Genomic DNA, 17,451 nt, shown 5'->3' with positions numbered 1-17,451 from the left:
AACAGGTCTGCGACGATCAGGTTGATTGGGACTTACAGGTGCCGGGGGTACTCGCGGCCTATCGAATGGCCCCTCATGCGGCGACAGGGTTTTCCCCATTTTTTCTTATGTATGGGCGGGAGGCCGATCCGGCCATGGACGTCCAACTGGGGATTTCCCAGCCACGTGCAAAATCTAAATTGGCAGACCACATCAAATTTAATATCGCCAAATTGACTGAAGCGCGGGAGGGGGCAAGGTTGAATTCGCGGTCGCGGCAAATTGCAAACGAGAAATTGCATGAGCGGAGGGTGCATACGCATGATTGGAAACCAGGCGATAAGGCCTGGCTGCATTGTCCACATGCACCGTTGGCTACGTCCCCCAAGTTGTTGAGACCTTGGAGGGGACCGGTGGAAATTGTGCGGGTTGCACGGCCCCAGAGTATACAGATTAAATGGGGGAAACGCCGTTGGTATGTGCACCCCTCCCGACTGAAGCCCTATGCGGCACCGTGTGACCCCGTTCTGTGCCGTGACGACCGGGCGTGTGATGTGACCGTCGACTCGGGGAGGGAGGTGTCGCAGGCTGATCCTCACGTGTCTCCACCTGACCCACCCCCAGGTGCCTCGGGCTTGACGGCTGCTGACCATCGAGAGCCTGAACCCCGGGGCACGCACGAGTCCTCGATGCCTGGCCGATGTCTTCCTGAACCGCCGGCACCACCGGACGTTCAACCGCGTCTGGTGCCGTACGACGGACCGGCAAGGCGGACTCGGGCTAGGTCTCAACAATTTTCATGAGGACGGGTTTTTTTTTTTTGTGCTCTACACCGAGCTCGCCCGGTGTTCCCCTCTGCCGGGATAATGTCCCGTTGTAGGGACGCTCGGAAGAAAAGGGGACACTGCACGAGTCGAAAGAAAAAAAAAAAAATTTCCATTTATTTTTTTGTATACACATTGCTATTGTCACTCGCCGGTTTGTATATATTGTTCTGTTGTCGCGGTGGCATTGGTTGAGGGTTGCGGATGGTGGTGTTCGCGTCGTGTTGTGTTGTTAGCTTAGTTGTTGTTCTTGTTGTTGTGTTGTGTTACGGGGCACACAGGGAGGGTTTGTAATTTTTGTAGCAGCCGGGGCGGCTGCGAGCTATGTGGTAGGGGGTGATGTAGTGGTGGTATTGACGTGCGCCGACTGTGACAGTGATGGATCACGGGGCGGCGCGGGGTGCGGGGTTGGGCACGCGTTGTGGGCGTGGTGTGGACGCGCGCGCCGGGAGTGACAGATGACGAGGCGGCGCGGAGTGAGTGGTGAGGCACGATGAGATGTGGGAAAAGAGGATCGTAGCCAGCACCCGGCGATTGGTCGAATAAGTGGGTGCTCGCAGCGACGTCCGCAGGTGGGGTATAAAGGGGGACGCGCGAGAGCACTCGGGGAGAGTTACCCAGTTGAAGACCCGAAGACGGAGCTGAAGACCTAGTGAAGCCGAGTAGCTCAGTGGCGTTAGTCGCCGAGTAGCTAAGTGGATGTTGGTCATCCGAGTAGCTCAGTGGCGTTAGTCGCCGAGTAGCTAAGTGGATGTTGGTCATCCGAGTAGCTCAGTGGGCGTTAGTCGCCAAGTAGCTAAGTGGGTGTTTGTCACCCGAGTACTAAGTGGATGTTGGTCATCCGAGTAGCTCAGTGGCGTTAGTCGCCAAGTAGCTAAGAGGATGTTGGTCATCCGAGTAGCTCAGTGGGCGTTAGTCGCCAAGTAGCTAAGTGGGTGTTTGTCACCCGAGTACTAAGTGGATGTTGGTCATCCGAGTAACTCAGTGGGCGTTAGTCGCCAAGTAGCTAAGTGGGTGTTTGTCACCAAGTACTAAGTGGATGTTGGTCATCCGAGTAACTCAGTGGGCGTTAGTCGCCAAGTAGCCAAGTGGGTGTTTGTCACCCGAGATACAAAGTAGGTGTTAGTCACCTGTAACCAAGTTTGATAAAATAAAGAGTGTGTTACCCGTGAAGTCGTCTCCCGTGGAGTTACTACATTACACATGGATACACAGATGAATGACACACAGACACATGTATATGACACGCAGACACATGAATGTATGGACACAGACGCACGGGCAAACAGGTACACAAGAAACCATGGCACCTTGGCACATGGGGATTTTCACAATTGGACATATGGCTACGTGGGCACATTCCATCCATGTATGTATGTATGTTGCATGTAAAGTAATTTGTGTGTGCGTATGGCATTTGCTGTGTGTAACTTATTGAACGCCGTGCACCGGGTTGTCACATTATGCATTCCATGTGCGGGGAGCGGTGGTGCAGCGGTTAGCGCACTGCACCATGACCCCGGGCATCTGGGTACGATTCCCGGCCATGGATACAATCGGTGTAAATTGGCACTTGTCCTGGACCTCCCCGAGGTCAACTCAGCCTTAAATGAGTATTCTCGGTGCGGTTTGCAAACATCGGCACCATCGGTGTAAATTGGCATCTGTCCTGGACCTCCCCGAGGTCAACTCAGCCTTAAATGAGTATCCTCGGTGCGGTTTGCAAACATCGGCACGTGGGCCACAAAGTTGGCCGGGCGTGGCGCTCGCCACATCGCCGCCTCGCAGAGCGCCGGCCTCAATAGGTGCTCGCTTAACTCACCATGCGCCGCTGGGGCTTAATGAGTGGCCGGTTGATTCCGTTCATCTTGTTGTAGAGGCCACACGCGTTGCACAGGTAGTGGCCCGTACCATCTCGCCGCCACAGAGGGGTGGACATGGCTCCGCAGTTCACGCACTCCCGCCCCTCCATGGACTCGTCCAACATGTCTGTGTGGCCAGGAAAAGGGGGAGGCGGGGGTTAGTGGTTGGGGATACGTACGCACTGTGTGCGTGTTGAACTTCTTTCGCGCCGTACGTAGCCAACCGTGCGAGCCGGAGGTGCGGCGGAAGGACAAGAAACTAAAACGCAAAAAAACAGTTGTAAAGAAATGAGATTTCAATCGAGATTATCTAAAAGTGCACAGCTCCAGCGGCTTCTTAAGGGACCGTCCATAAATGACGTCACGCACCTAGGGGGGGGGGGGTGGTCAGACATTTGTGACGATGTGTGACGAGGGGGGGGGGGTTGAGAAATGTGATGTCGCATCAAAATGCACAACTTTAAATAAATGCGCAACTTTAAATAAAAATAAAGACAACACAGTCAAAAGCCGCTGCGAGGATGATCGGTGTTCGCGTGATGGTTTATGCTCCTTGACGACATTCGTCGATTCATCATGCTCGTGATAAGAGGTAAAGGCGCGGCCCTGCAACTGCTTGCTCACGCCACTGCTGGTGGAAGGGCCTCCTTGCTGCAGGGATAACGCAAGAGAGCCCCTCTAGAAGGTCATTTGCTCTCCTCTTCCACCCTGACTAAAAGTTTTGGAAGAGATGGGAGTACCCACACTTTACTCCAGCACACATGGCATGCACAGAGGTGGCTGGAATCGAGAAAGTTGCCAACAGCGTTGCCCCCGTCCGCACACGTGGGTATTTCTCGGAGCACTCTGGTTTGCTCCCTCGTGTACAAACACTCGTTCAGCAGCCGAAAACATCTTGACACATTTTTCGATTTAAAGCTTTCGTGACTGCAGGGATTCATATTCTTGGTTCTTTCGGTAAAGTCACGTAGAAAGGAAATAATAAAAATAAAACAAAAAAATTATCACCACGTTTCGATTGCAACACAAGCCTATCATCAAATTGTCTTGCCGTGGTTTTCACACCTGATGATGATTGCTTGTGCTGCGATCGAAACGTCGTGAGAATATTATTGTTTTATTTTTATTATTTCCCTTCTACGTGACTTTACCGAAAGAACCAATAATATCTTAACACATGTAGGGCTGCAGAGCTTGGGTAATTGTTGTCACGCTGGGAGTCCAACCGGCGAACCCCTGCACTCCCGTCGGTGTTTGTTGTTAGTGTTTGTTGTTGTGACGTTCTTACCCGCGCCGCGACTGCACCTGTGTGATAAAAAAAGAGCTTGATAGCTCATCGGATTCCTCCAGTATAAATAAATACAGTAAAACCTTGGATTGCGAGTAACTTGGTCTGTGAGTGTTTTGCAAGACGAGCTAAATTTTTAAATAAATATTTATTTTATAAACGAGCGAGGTCTTGCAATACGAGTAGTACGTGTATACGCTTTGTCTGCCGAGCGTCACGTGATCACTTGATGCAGCTAATCTGGCTGTGACGGTCCCACCTGATGACGGAGACTTGTGTTGCCTCCGAAACGTCGTGATTTGTTGTTTTATTTTATTTTATTTTCATTAATTTTGATGTTTTACCTACGTGACTTTACCGAAAAAAAAACCTAAGTATATGATCACAACTGATATACGAGTGCTTTGGATTATAAACACGTTTCTGGAACGAATTATGCTCGCAATCCAAGGTTCTACTGTACGCTGATTCTAATCAAAGTTCATTCGGCTTGCCCTTAGGCGCGTAGTTCCCACGTGTCCCACGAGAGGGAGGTGTGGGCAGCCCGAACGAGACTTCTACACGCAAGTGACACTCAAAAGCGCTGTCCGTCAACAGGCTTCAAGAGTTTTACACGCCTCGACCCATCGTGATTTGAGAATCTATATGAGCACGTACAGAGTATATCAATTGTGGCGACTGTGGCACTGAGGGTCGCGGATAAGAACTCCGCTCATCTGCTACCCTAGAACCCGCGACCCTTATTTTCCACGGGAGCTGTCGGTTTTATGAATACGTATCCCATTATCCGCGCCCCATATTCTTCTTCCTATAATCCGCGATAATCCGTGGTTCTTTCTGTCCTGCCTTGTTGAACGGCGTCCTATTATCCGCATTACTCAGATCGTGCGATAGCCACTACACTACTGCATAGATACACATGCACGCATAGATATACACTCATGCATATATATACAGAGATGGTGGTTATTATAGATACGACTGCATCGATACATAGATACGCGAAGACAAAGATCTCCCGTATATCCTCAACAGACTGTTGGGGCAAGTGCTGTTAGCGAGCACCTATGAAGGCCGGCACGGCACACGAGGGGGTGGGTGGCCAGCACCACGCCCGGCTGCCTTTGTCTCTCCTAGTGGCGATGTTCACACAACGCACCAGGTACTTATTTGAGGCTGAGTCAACCTAGGGGAGGCCCAGAACCGGTTCGTCACTGGTGTTGGCCGTGAGCGGGAATCAAACCCGGGTGGCCGGATTCATAGCGCAGTGCACTAACCGCTGCACTACTGCTTCCCAAATACATAGACAAATACAAAGGTCTCCCTATAGCCTTTAACAGACTGTTGGGGCAAGTGCTCTTAGCGAGCATCTATGAAGGCCGGATTTGAAGGCCGTACCGGTACACGAGGGGGTGGGTGGCATCTATGTATAGATACGCATGCATACAGACACGGGCATATGGTGCAGCACGCGTTATTAGCAACTCATCCCACTATTGGAATGCGTTGCCCGCAGGAGTAAACAATGAGCCAGGCTTGCCCAATCGATTTCACTGTGTAACACATTTTTTTGTTCCTGGGTAGTAAGTGCTATTTCCTAATTGCTTATGCCTCAAAAGTACATAAAATTGCAATTATTCCCGACAAATTTTGCTTTTGTGACCAGGACATTGATATTTTGAAATTTACCTATTTTCCAGAACATTCCAGATAGATTCAGTGCTGAGTAAACTTGGAGTAAACTTCTAGAAAATTCTAGAACTTTCCAGTAATATAAATAGTAGTATAAATACAGGGGCTTTAAGCCCACCAGTTCCGTTTAGTTCCAGATGCCTAAGTGGATACATATCTGCATTTTTCTGAGATTGCATCAAGAGGCTGCAAGCATCCGGCAGACACATTTTTCTATGTCTGCGGCCAATTTATCAAGACAAGAGCGAAAAAGTACTCTGTGGAAGCGTCTGCTAAGATGTGCGAGGCCTACAAGGGATATTTCGGCATGCCTGTCGGGGATCAAGACAAACCCTGGGCACCTCATTTCACCTGCCAGCAATGGACAATTGTTTCTTTGAATTATACGTTATAAAATATGTTTAAAAAAATGTTATTGTAAAAGTTTATAATTTTAAAATGTTTTACAATTTTCAATGTTATTGAAAAAATACATCATATATGAAAAATGTTGCGAGAATCTCTTACACATTAGTCATGGGTGAAATACATTTATATTTGTAGGATGGTACAGAGGGGAAAAGAGAGCCATGAAGTTTGCGATCCCAAGAATTTGGCGGGAACCCAGTGACCACTCAAGCAACTGCTACTTCTGCATGGTGGACCCTTCCAAACGTCGGACTGGCAAGAATTTACCTGCTATCACGTATCCGGCCCTTCCTTCATCCATCGCCCCGGTGCCACACTGCCATGAGCTCCACGTACCCACTCCTCCGGAGAGAGAGCAGCCGTCTTTAGAAGAGAGCAGCAAGTCAGAGAGCGAGGAAGACGTTGTAGATCCAGATGACAATTTCAGAGGTGGAGCTGAGGAGAGAAACCCATACTACCCCAACCAATGAGACCTCAACGACTTGATCAGAGATCTTGGTCTCACAAAGTCCAATGCTGAGCTTTTGACGTCTAGGCTCAAGCAGTGGAACTTGTTGGATAAAAGTGTGCAAGTCGCAGATCCGAGGAAGCATCACCAACCTTTTAGCAGCTTCTTCACCCGTCAAGATGGGCTCTGCTTCTGCCACAATGTGACCAGTCTGTTCGAGGCAATCGGAATCGCCTGTAACCAGAATGAGTGGCGCCTCTTCATTGACAGCTCATCCAGGAGCCTCAAAACCGTGCTGTTCAATAATGGTAACAAGTACCCGTCTCTTCCCCTGGCTCACTCGGTGCACCTCAAAGAGGATTACAACAGCATCAAGACCTTGCTGGATGCCTTGAAGTATGATGAGTATGGCTGGGAGGTCCCTGGAGACTTCAAAATGGTGCTGATGGGTCTCCAAGGCAGTTTTACCAAGTTTCCCTGCTATCTTTGCCTTTGGGACAGCAGGGAGACCAAGGCGCACTACCACAGGTGTGAGTGGCCACAGCGGACCGAGTTCTCTGTGGGGAGGAACAACGTCAAGTGGGAGCCACTGGTGGACCCCCGGAAGGTGCTGATGCCACCACTGCACATCAAATTGGGCCTTGTGAAACACTTTGTCAGAGCTGTAGATAAGGAGTCGGCAGCCTTCAATTACCTTCAAGACTTCTTCCCTAAGCTGTCTGAGCAAAGGTCAAAGCCGGTTTCTTTGTCAGACCACAGATAAAGGAGATCCTGGAGTGCAATGAATTCCCCAAGAAGCTCACTAGTAAGGAGAAAGTGGCTTGCAACAGCTTTGTTGCAGTGGTTCGTGGCTTCCTGTGCAATCACAAGGTCGAAAACTACGTGGAGCTGGTTGACTCTGATGAAGAACTACGGCACAATGGGCTGTAGGATGTCCCTCAAAGTCCTTTTCCTTGATGCTCATCTTGATAAATTCAAGGAGAACATGGGAGCGTACTCGGAGGAGCAAGGCGAGCGCTTCCACCAGGCTATACTGGACTTTGAACGCCGCTATCAAGGACAGTATAATGAGAACATGATTGGAGACTAGATTTGGGGGCTGATTCATGAAAGTGATTTACAGTATAATATTAAATCTTGAAAAAACTACTCACTTCTAAATCTTTTGTAGTCACTTTTGTATTACTTTAGTATAAATACAAAGTTCCCATGGACACGCAATGATGCACGGTGGTGATGATGATGGTGATGATGATTATATCATGATGGTGAGATGATGATGGTTAGATCATGAAGGTTAGATCATGATGATGGGTTTATGATGGTGCTGTTGATAGTGATGATTGAACGTGCAAGATAAGGCGTCCACGGAGGAGATGGAACGATGAAATCAGAGTTCGTGTGCAGGTGCAAGGAGGATTGTGAGGTTACAAGATCGTGAGAGGTGGTGGAAGTTTTTGGAGGCCTTCATACAGCAGTGGATTGACCATGGCTGATGATTATTGCAGATGATACATTGATATATAGATGATGGAAGATGGTTAAGATATGATTATAAGGGTGAATTGGTGGTAATGAATGGATAGATGACGGTAGATGGTGATTAGATCATCGTGATGTTGCTAATCATGATATCTATCCACTGTGGAATGAAAGCTGGCCCCAATCATTGTTCATATCGCATGAACTCACCAGGCAACGATCCAATAGGTGTGTTCTCTCCTTTGGCTGCCAACCTGCCATCGATCATCATCTCCTCCAAGCGATGTGTTTCTGTCCAGGCCCACTTACTTTTCTTAAGTCACTACGATGTATTTGACTTAATTAATCTTACTTGTGTTTCTCATTTAATTTGCTGCGGGAGGCAATATGCACTGATTTGAAACGATCTTCCTTAAATTGCATCGGTTTATAAATATTTCATATGTAATTCTAGTATTTTTTTATATTAACATTAATTATGACAATGGATGGAATGATGAATGGATACAAGATTGGTGGACGATTGCTAGCTAATAATGATGCCACTGATATCTAGATAGATGTTGATTTTTATTGATGGACACATTATGGTTAGATAAATGATGATGCACATCACCAGTGGCAATTCGGTAGGTGAACCTAACTTCTTGGGTCTGCATTAATTAGGTGTTGAAACATCGGCAGGAATTTATGTACCTTTGCAATTTGTACTCGTATATCTCTTGCTTAAACCAACGTTGCCTGATACTATTGGACCGGAGAGCCATTAGGCCAATACGTGGAGACACAGAATGGAGTTTCTGCTTCTGTTTGTTAAGCAAACGGCTGACTCAGCAACCGTGTGGTTTTAATGGACTCACACACACTAGCTCTCTCTTTCACGTGTCCCGCCCACGTCGTTTGTGTTTTTTTTGTTTTAATTCTCGGGCAATTAAACTCTTGCGCTGGCAAATGTGGCCGGCCGAATGATGAACTGCGGGCAGATGACAGCTCGCCGTCAATTACAACGGCGCCCGTCCAGGCACGAAACGCACGCGAGCGATCGAGCGCGCGCACCACGTGTCAATGCATCGGGCGAAGGAGAGAGACAGCGACGCACTTTAGGTTAGACTCTCGTGATGAACTCAGTCTTGGAGAGATGTACGCTTGGCATTACATTCAGAGAGAGACTAATAGATGAACACGTGGCTTAGAGACCATACATATAAGATGTTTTTTGTTCATGTTTTAGTTTTTTTGTTTGTTGCGGTTGCACCCGATTCAAGAGCCGAATGGCTCACAGGGCTATACCTAATAAATAAAACTTGAAAAAACTTGAAACTTGAAAACGTAGGTGCAGGGCGTATCTAGAAGTACAAGGAAAAAGGGGCATTGGGCAGGAGACGTCGGGGTTGACGGCCGATGGTCGAGGAAAATAGCGGAGTGGCGGCTGATGAAGGGAACACACCCGAGAGGGAAATCCACCGAGGAGATGGAGCGATGAAATCAGCTCGTGTGCAGGTGCCGGGTGGATTATGACGTTGCGGGATTGTAAGAGGTGGCAGCAGTATGGGGGAGGCACCTCGTCCAGCAGTGGATTGACCATGGCTGATGCTGATGACGATGAAAAGGTGCATTCGTCAAGCAGAATTGTTGCCGTGACAGACTGACACGGAGGCGCATTTGAGTCCGCTGTCTTATAATTAACCAAACCAACTTAAACTGAATCCCACGCCATCACTCCCAACCTCCCTGATGACTCGTGCTCTTCAGGTTAATATCCTAACGTGAAGAGCAAACCACTCTGGCTGGAACTGGCTAACCCATCCCAATGTAGCCGTGCCACCCCGACTAAGGCCCTCCTGGTAAGATGACAAATAGCTTGGCTGTGTTTGCACCGAGCCTGTTTGTATTTGCACCTTTCTCCTCCTGCTCCCTCCTCCAACTCCGTAAAGACACAGATCCATCGCGAATGAGACGTGTGGACTCGGTGGCATCTCGCCTGGTTGAATGATAAACTCCGCACGCATTCGCCGCAGTCACTAAACCAAACTGGTGGCTGGGCGGGGGGATGTTTGAATGACCTGTGAATGATTGAATTGAACGGACAAAATATTGATTGAACGGATGAAATGCTGTTCTTGAATTAAACGGCGAATAATTAAATGGCCGGTGAATGATTGAATGTGAACGGATGAAATATGGAATGAACGGACGAAAGACTGAATGAACGGATGAATGTCGTGAGTTCGATTCGCGCTTACGGCTAACATAAGTGGTGAGTGATATTAGTAACAGAAATCAAAAGTTTAAACAAATTAAGTGGGTGTTTTAACTGAACAGTTGTGTACCTTATACCATCAAGGATTAAAATAAGCCACGCCTCCGATTAGAACAGTTGGCGACGTACGGTGCGAAAGAAGTTACATACAATAAAACAATACCTGCAGTTATGGCTCTAACATCACCGCTATAACAGCGGCCTTAGATGAACACCTGGTGCGACGTATAGAAACGATCAGTACTGGGGAGACAAAGGCGGTTGAGCGCGGTGCTGCAGACTGCACCGACCCCATCGTGCATTAACAGGTGCTCGCTAACAGCACTTGCACTGACAGTGCGTTGGGGTTGCAATGGATGGGGCTTGTGCGTTTGGATGCGTGGGGGTTTTATTTGTTTGTTAACAAAGTTGTGCCGAGCACCGAAGATCCAAAAACGTCAAACGGCTCGCAACGAATAGTCCTATCAAAGCTGCTGTAGATAAAAGGTTTTCATTTTCCTTGAATTGAGCAAGGTTATTAAAGGCTTGGGGGCTCGTGAGAGTAGTCCGCGTGCTTTGCTCTTTTGGGTCTCATCCCACTCATGGAGTTTTCCACTCAGGATGTGGATATGAATGTGAGCCTTTCCCCTCCGCCCACCACTTTGAGGAGTGGTGGCGCAGCGGTTAGCGCGCTGCGCGACGATGCCGACGACGACCCGAGTTCCGATTTCGATTCCCGCTCACGGCCAACACCAGTGACGAATATCTGAGCCGGTCCCTGGCCACCCGTAGATCGACTCAGCCTCAAATGAGTACGTGGTGCGGTGGGTGTAAACATTGCCACTGGGGAGACGAAGCCTGTCAGGCGTGGTGCTGGCCACCCACCCCCTCGTGTGCCGTGCTTACCTTCATAGGTGCTCGCTAACAGCACTTGCCCCAATTGTCTGTTAAGTCTATACGGATGATCTTTGTCTTTATACCCCCTTGTATGGTACCTCTTTTCCCCTCTGGGGTGGCCGAGAATAGCCATTGTCGAGTGTAAAAGCATCGTGACTGACTTAATGTCAATTCTAACGATGTTCTTAGTCGGGGTAGAAATCGTTGTTTTTATGAACGTCATCGTTATCATCGGCCATGGTCAGTCCACTGCTGGATGAAGACGTCCCCCGAGCCGCAGACCACCTCCCGCGATCCTTTGATGATGTCACAATCCAAGTGAGCCCCCCAGCACGTGAACCGATTTCATCGCTTCTTGTAACCACGACGCGTCCTGCCCATGCCCACTCACTTGTCTGAACGCGGTGGCGAGATGTTATCTCCCTCGCCCGGGATACAGAAGGTCGTGGTATTCTTGGTTCTTTCGGTAAAGTCACGTAGACAGAAAATAAAAGAATACGTTTTTAAAAAAATAACAAATAATTCAAGCAAAAAACCCAGACGTTTCGATCGCAACACAAGCAGTCTTCAACAGGCACCTAATGAAGACTGCTTGTGTTGCGATCGAAACGACGTGGCTTTTTTGCTTTAATTATTTTTTTATTTTAAATGTATTACTTTTATTTTATTATTATTTTTTCATATCTAGGAGGTTGCGTCTCTCTCTCTCTCCCTGTGGTCGCGTGGATTTTTCTCCGGGTCCTCTGGATTTTTTTCCCCCTCCGTATTTTTGAATCAACGTCTACGCGTCTGGAGCAGGGGTCGGCAACCTGAGGCTCAGGAGCCACGTGCGGCTCTTCAAGGACTTCTTCGTGACGCCGTCTCGTAATCACCACCACCTCAGTGCATTGCGGCTCTTGAAATATTGAGTTTTTTCGACCGAATTCCAATATTATTCTGGCTTATTCTTCTAACTTTTTTTTCCCGACCCCTGGTTTAGAGCATTTGGCTGCCATAAATGTCCACGTGATAAGCCACTTTCGTAGAGCTATCATTGGTGGCCAGGTCGCTACTCAAAACGAGCTAACGTATAGCTCAGTGGGGCCTTAGCCTGGTAAAGTAGACGGATAGAAACGTTGCACAGTTTGGACGAAGTCATCATAAGCCCGCGTGTGCTCTCTAAATGCCAAAGTGTTCCTTCGTGCGTGCCTCAATCCTTCTGCTGCACTGCGTTACCGCACGCATGTGGGGTCCCGAAGCACCGCATTTGGAAATAAGTAATATTAAAAAAAAACTTTTTTGAAAACACGCTTTAATGAAATGTACCGTACTAGTAATGGCAGAACTCCACGACTCCACGAAGTTGCCTCGAAGCTTGCCATAACGTAAGGGAGCGTGGTGATTTACAGCCAACGTCAGTTGAGTGTGGACAATTAGACCCAAGCCGAAACATAACAATACAAAAAATATTTTTTTATGATAGAATATAGTATTGTCATCAGTATGACGTAAGTATACCAAATTTGCAGTCGATACCACATTGGGAAGTGGGTTAAAATTGAGTTACACGATTTGAGGATACAACGACAACAACAACAGATTTCGATTTAAAGCTTTCGTGACTGCAGGGATTCATCTTCTTGGTTCTTTCGGTAAAGTCACGTAGAATGGAAGTAATAAAATAATAAAAATAAAACATAATAATGTTTTATTATTATTATTTCCATTCTACGTGACTTTACCGAAAGAACCAAGAAGATGAACAACAACAGAATGAGTTAATAAAAAAAGCGTGTAATAATAATTATAAAAAAAATCGGCAGTCAGCGTTGTCGCTTTTTTGCGACGTAGCCTCGGAGTCTGTTGGGGTTGAGCAATTTTTTTTTGTTCGCGCGTGTGAGGAGTGAGACGACGAAGTCATTGCAAAGCGCCGACGAGGCCACCCGCCCCTTCTGTCAGCCATACTTCACCCCGCTCGTCATTGCGAATTTATTACGGGGTGGGAGGGGTGCGGTGGATCAATTCAGATATCACGCCACTCGGTATCTCGCCACGACTGGGAATCGGACTCAAGAACCACAGGGGGTTCATTGCCCCCAGCTCCGATTAGCACGGTTGGCTACGTACGGTGCGAAAGAAGTTCAACATACGTACGTACGTTAGTGTTGCGAGATTACCGGTTGCACCGCCGCTCCACAACCCGAGTTAATATGCAATAGTTAGTCGTACTACATATATGTGTGTGTTGCCAGTGTTGCAACAAGCACAATTAATACACAAATTCAATACGTTCGTCAATAACACCCTGGCTTTAAAAGAAACACATCTATTATAGAAGTGACGTTTCGGGCAATTGGCCTTTCTTAATGGCACATGAATGCACATCATTTACGCGCCACAAAGAAGGGCCGTTTCCAGTACCGGATTATAAGACGTACCCCCAAATGTTGCGTTTCAATACAGGGTCAGGGGGCGTGAAATGCGTCTCTTAATCGGGATATTACGGTAATTATGCGTTTGTGTGTGTATATATATGCCTATGGGGAGCGGTAGTGCAGCGGTTAGCGCGCTATGCTACGAATCCCACTCACGGTCAACACCAGTGACGATTATCTGAATCGGTCCTGGGCCTCCCCTAGGTCGACTCAGCCTCAAGTGAGTCCCTGGTACGTTGCGTAAAAACATCGCCACTGGGGTGACAAAGGCGGCCGGGCGTGGTGCTGGCCACCCACCCCCTCGTGTGCCGTTCTGGCCTTCATAAGTGCTCGCTAACAGCACTTGCCTCAACAGTCTGTTAAGGCTATACGGGGGATCTTTTTCTTTGCCAAGGAGGGAGCGGTAGTGCAGCGTTCAGCGCGCTACGCTACCAACCCGACGTGCCCAGTTCGATTCCCGCTCACGGCCAACACCAGTGACGATTATCTGTACCGGTCCTGGGCCAGCCCTAGGTCGACTCAGCCTCAAGTGAGGCCCCTCGTGCGCCGTGCCGGCCTTCATTCGGTGCCACTCGCAAACAGCACTTGGCCCTCGCAGGCTGTTAAGCCTATAGGGGGGATTTTTGTCTTTGTATATATGCGTTAGAAAAGGACCCCCTTTCAATCATTTACTGGGACGAGGCCGGTGACATACAAGACCTAATGCGTGTTTGCCAACTTTTGTTCCACACTGCGGCTGCTACTGAGCGGAGTTTAGACAAACACGCGCGGTCCGAGCAGCGAGGAAATCCGCGGAAGTTCCCTGCGCGATCTTCTTGGTTCTTTCGGTAAAGTCACGTAGAATGGAAATAATAAAATAATAAAAAGAAAACATAATAATAAAGTTATTTAAAATAATAAAAATAAAACATAATTATAAAATAATTGTATTTTTTTATTTTATTATTATTTCCATTCTACGTGACTTTACCGAAAGAACCAAGAAGATGAATCCCTGCAGTTACGAAAGCTTTAAATCGAAATTTTCCCTGCGCGACTTTGTGTTGTTCTATTGATATGCGCTCTATGTATAGATGTATGCATGTAACGTGAGCGAGGCGAGTGTGCAAGGTTGTAAAGGAGGGAACCCCCGTCAGGTGCTAAGGGCCAGGCCCGCCCACAGCCGCCCCCTTCTCCCCACCACGGCTCGTTTTGAAGAAGGACCACAGCCCAGAACGTAGCCTCTTAATATGTAAATTTGTGCAGTTTCACGGACACGTCTGAATTCGTACAGTTTAAACACAGCAGTGCCCACTGCGGCACTGCAGTCGGAGAGGGATAGACAAACATTCAGAGTTTAGCGCATTGGGGGTTTTTTTCCCCCGAGTAATAAAACAAAAACATCCGAGGAAGCGTAGTCCTCCCGTTACACCAAAAACACCGACCTTGCTCGGCCCTACACCCAGAGCCGTCCCTCGGGTACGACGAATCGGGGCGACCGCCCCGAGCCCCGCACGTTGGGGGTCGGGGGGGGCGCGCTTCGACGCCACGGTATCAGATGTAACACTTCTGCTTTAGTTGCATGGCGTTGGGGAGACCCACACGGAGTGACTCGCCCCGGGCCCCGCACCCCCCCCCCTCCTCCTCCTCCACTATGGACTGACTCGCCGCCTTCACGAACCTCGTGTGAGGTTCCGGACAACAATCTGGGATGGCCGGCATTCGTAAACGAACCTCCCCCCTCCCCCCTCCTCATCGAGGGTACCTCCACCACCACTGCTCCGCACGACTGCGCTCCGTCAAGAAATACGACATCATTATCATCATCATCATCAACCGCTTCGGAGCAGCAGCATTGAAGAGGGGAACCCACGGCGCAGCGAGTGAACCGCACAGCCTCCCGATTAGCACGGTTGGCTACGTACGGTGCGAAAGAAGCTCCACGTACATACGAACCGCGTCGCAGTGACCGCCTGCTTTGTTCTACGAGACCAGATCTCCGGCGGACTGCACAGCGTTAATCACATTACTCCCGAAGCTGTCATAATCTAAAACATTTTTTAAATTTTGCCAGGTAAGGCCCACTAAGCTGTATAGCTCGTTTTTTTTAAGAAGCGATTTAGCCACAGATGATAGCTCAACGAAGTGGCTTACCGTGTGGAACTTTATAGCAGCCAACGACTCTAAACGCATGGGAGATCCCGTAGGACTCAGAGAAAAATCCACGCAACCATGTGGACAAGAGACACGCAAACTCCAAATATACGTCAGGGTCGGGATCGAACCCACGACCTTCCCGTATACCAGACGAGGTAGTTAACATCTCGCCAACGCGTACTCCTGAAGCTATCATCGTATGGCTCACAATCCCAAATCTGGACGTTGTAGTTCACACAGAGGCACAACTGAAGCGACTGGTCGTCGCAGGGGAGACAGAGATGGAGAAAGCTCCATAGACACGCGCAGATCGTAAAGTTAAACATTCTACGTCGTGTTAAACATTTGTTTAAAGTTTGTTTAACATTGACTGTTGCACTCCCCACCACCACTCACTCTTAAACAAGCTACAATGATGCTGGGTTGGCAGCGAGTGCAAGTCTTGAGTGAGTCTTACTCTCCCGAGCGTCTTATAATCCGGACAATACGGATGATTATTGCAATGTAACTTGTATAACACCAAAACTGGAGTCACAATGATACATGTATGTGTGTGTGTATACCTTTTTTAAACCGATGGAAAAACAAGTCGGTTATCTGGTTGTACACTTGAAACGTATACACACGTTAAACATCGTGTTTATGGCTACTAACACGCTGGTAATATAACTTAATTGCATGAATATAGTTGGTCTACGACTCGTTAAAACTTTTATCCAAACAAGTTTACAGACTGCGCGGTGTGCAGACCAGGGCACGTGGTTTCCCAGGATGCAATGTATCGGCAAAGTTAGATTTTTTGCTTTAAATACAAATGAGTTTATGCGGAGAACATTTTATATTTTTGTGGAGAGCAAACCCACAACATTTACAATCTGAGTACAACATTGTGGATTTTTCTCTCCAACACACCGGTGTGCTGTACTAGTAACGAATTGTCAAGTTATATTTACGTGACAAACCTTACTCATTGGATGTGTCGGGGGGTGGCGGGTTTAACGACACACTTATATTTACGCAATCTAACCTAAAAAAACTATTACGGATATTGGTCGCGAAAGCCTACGTATCAATATATTATGTACACAGGGTGTATGGTACAATCTCCAAACTCTTACGAGACCTCTCTGCCCCCTCGATGTACCAACAAGATTAAGGGCAACTTCCAGAAACGTCTCCTAGGGCAGTACAATTGACGAATGTATTGAGTTTTGGTTGTTGTTGTTGTTGTTATTTGTGCGTGCTGTATGCATCACTTCCAACGCAGCAACACTCAACATGTGCGCGATATACGTCCTTTAAATAATACAACCGGGTAAATATATACAACAACAAAAATAACTTACATGGTTGTTTAAAGGATGTACACTTCCAGAATAGATTTCTGTCGATAACGCTTCAGTATGTGTGCTGTATATATGTGTGTGTATATGTGTGTATGTGTATATATATGGAGAGCGGTAGTGTAGCGGTTAGCGCGTTGCGCTATGAACCCGGCTACACGGGTTCGATTCCCGCTCACGGCCAACACCAGTGACGATTATCTGAACCGGTCCTGGGCCTCCCCTAGGTCGACTCAGCCTGAAATGAGTACCTGGTGCGGTGTGTAAACATCGCCACTGGGGAGACAAAGGTGGTCAGGCGTGGCACTGGCTACCCACCCCCTCGTGTACCGTTCCAGCCTTCATAGGTGCTCGCTATAACAACACTTGCCCCTACAGTCTGTTAAGGCTATATGGGGGATCTTTGTCTTCGTATGTGTGTATATTCGCGTGGTTGCCA

The 17,451-nt window shown here is 48.0% G+C and overlaps 1 protein-coding gene across 2 annotated transcripts in view; it reads right to left on the bottom strand.

Moving 5' to 3' along the window:
* Nucleotides 1–17,451, bottom strand: part of LOC144938506 (transcription factor GATA-4-like) — a 54,607-nt gene that overhangs the window by 15,264 nt on the left and 21,892 nt on the right. Inside the window, exons 3-4 of one of the 2 annotated variants that reach the window (XM_078866386.1) lie at nucleotides 6,321–6,416; nucleotides 2,626–2,792 (exon numbers count right to left, since the gene is read on the bottom strand). In XM_078866386.1, coding sequence (XP_078722512.1) covers nucleotides 2,626–2,792; nucleotides 6,321–6,416 — 263 coding nt within the window. The remainder of the gene's footprint in view (nucleotides 1–2,625; nucleotides 2,793–6,320; nucleotides 6,417–17,451) is intronic. The other variant, XM_078866387.1, reaches the window with a different exon arrangement.

This window comes from Lampetra fluviatilis, chromosome 22, assembly GCF_964198595.1.
Source record: "Lampetra fluviatilis chromosome 22, kcLamFluv1.1, whole genome shotgun sequence".
In the NCBI taxonomy this organism is placed as follows: Eukaryota; Metazoa; Chordata; class Hyperoartia; order Petromyzontiformes; family Petromyzontidae; genus Lampetra; species Lampetra fluviatilis.
This window is presented reverse-complemented; position numbering and strand designations above follow the sequence as displayed.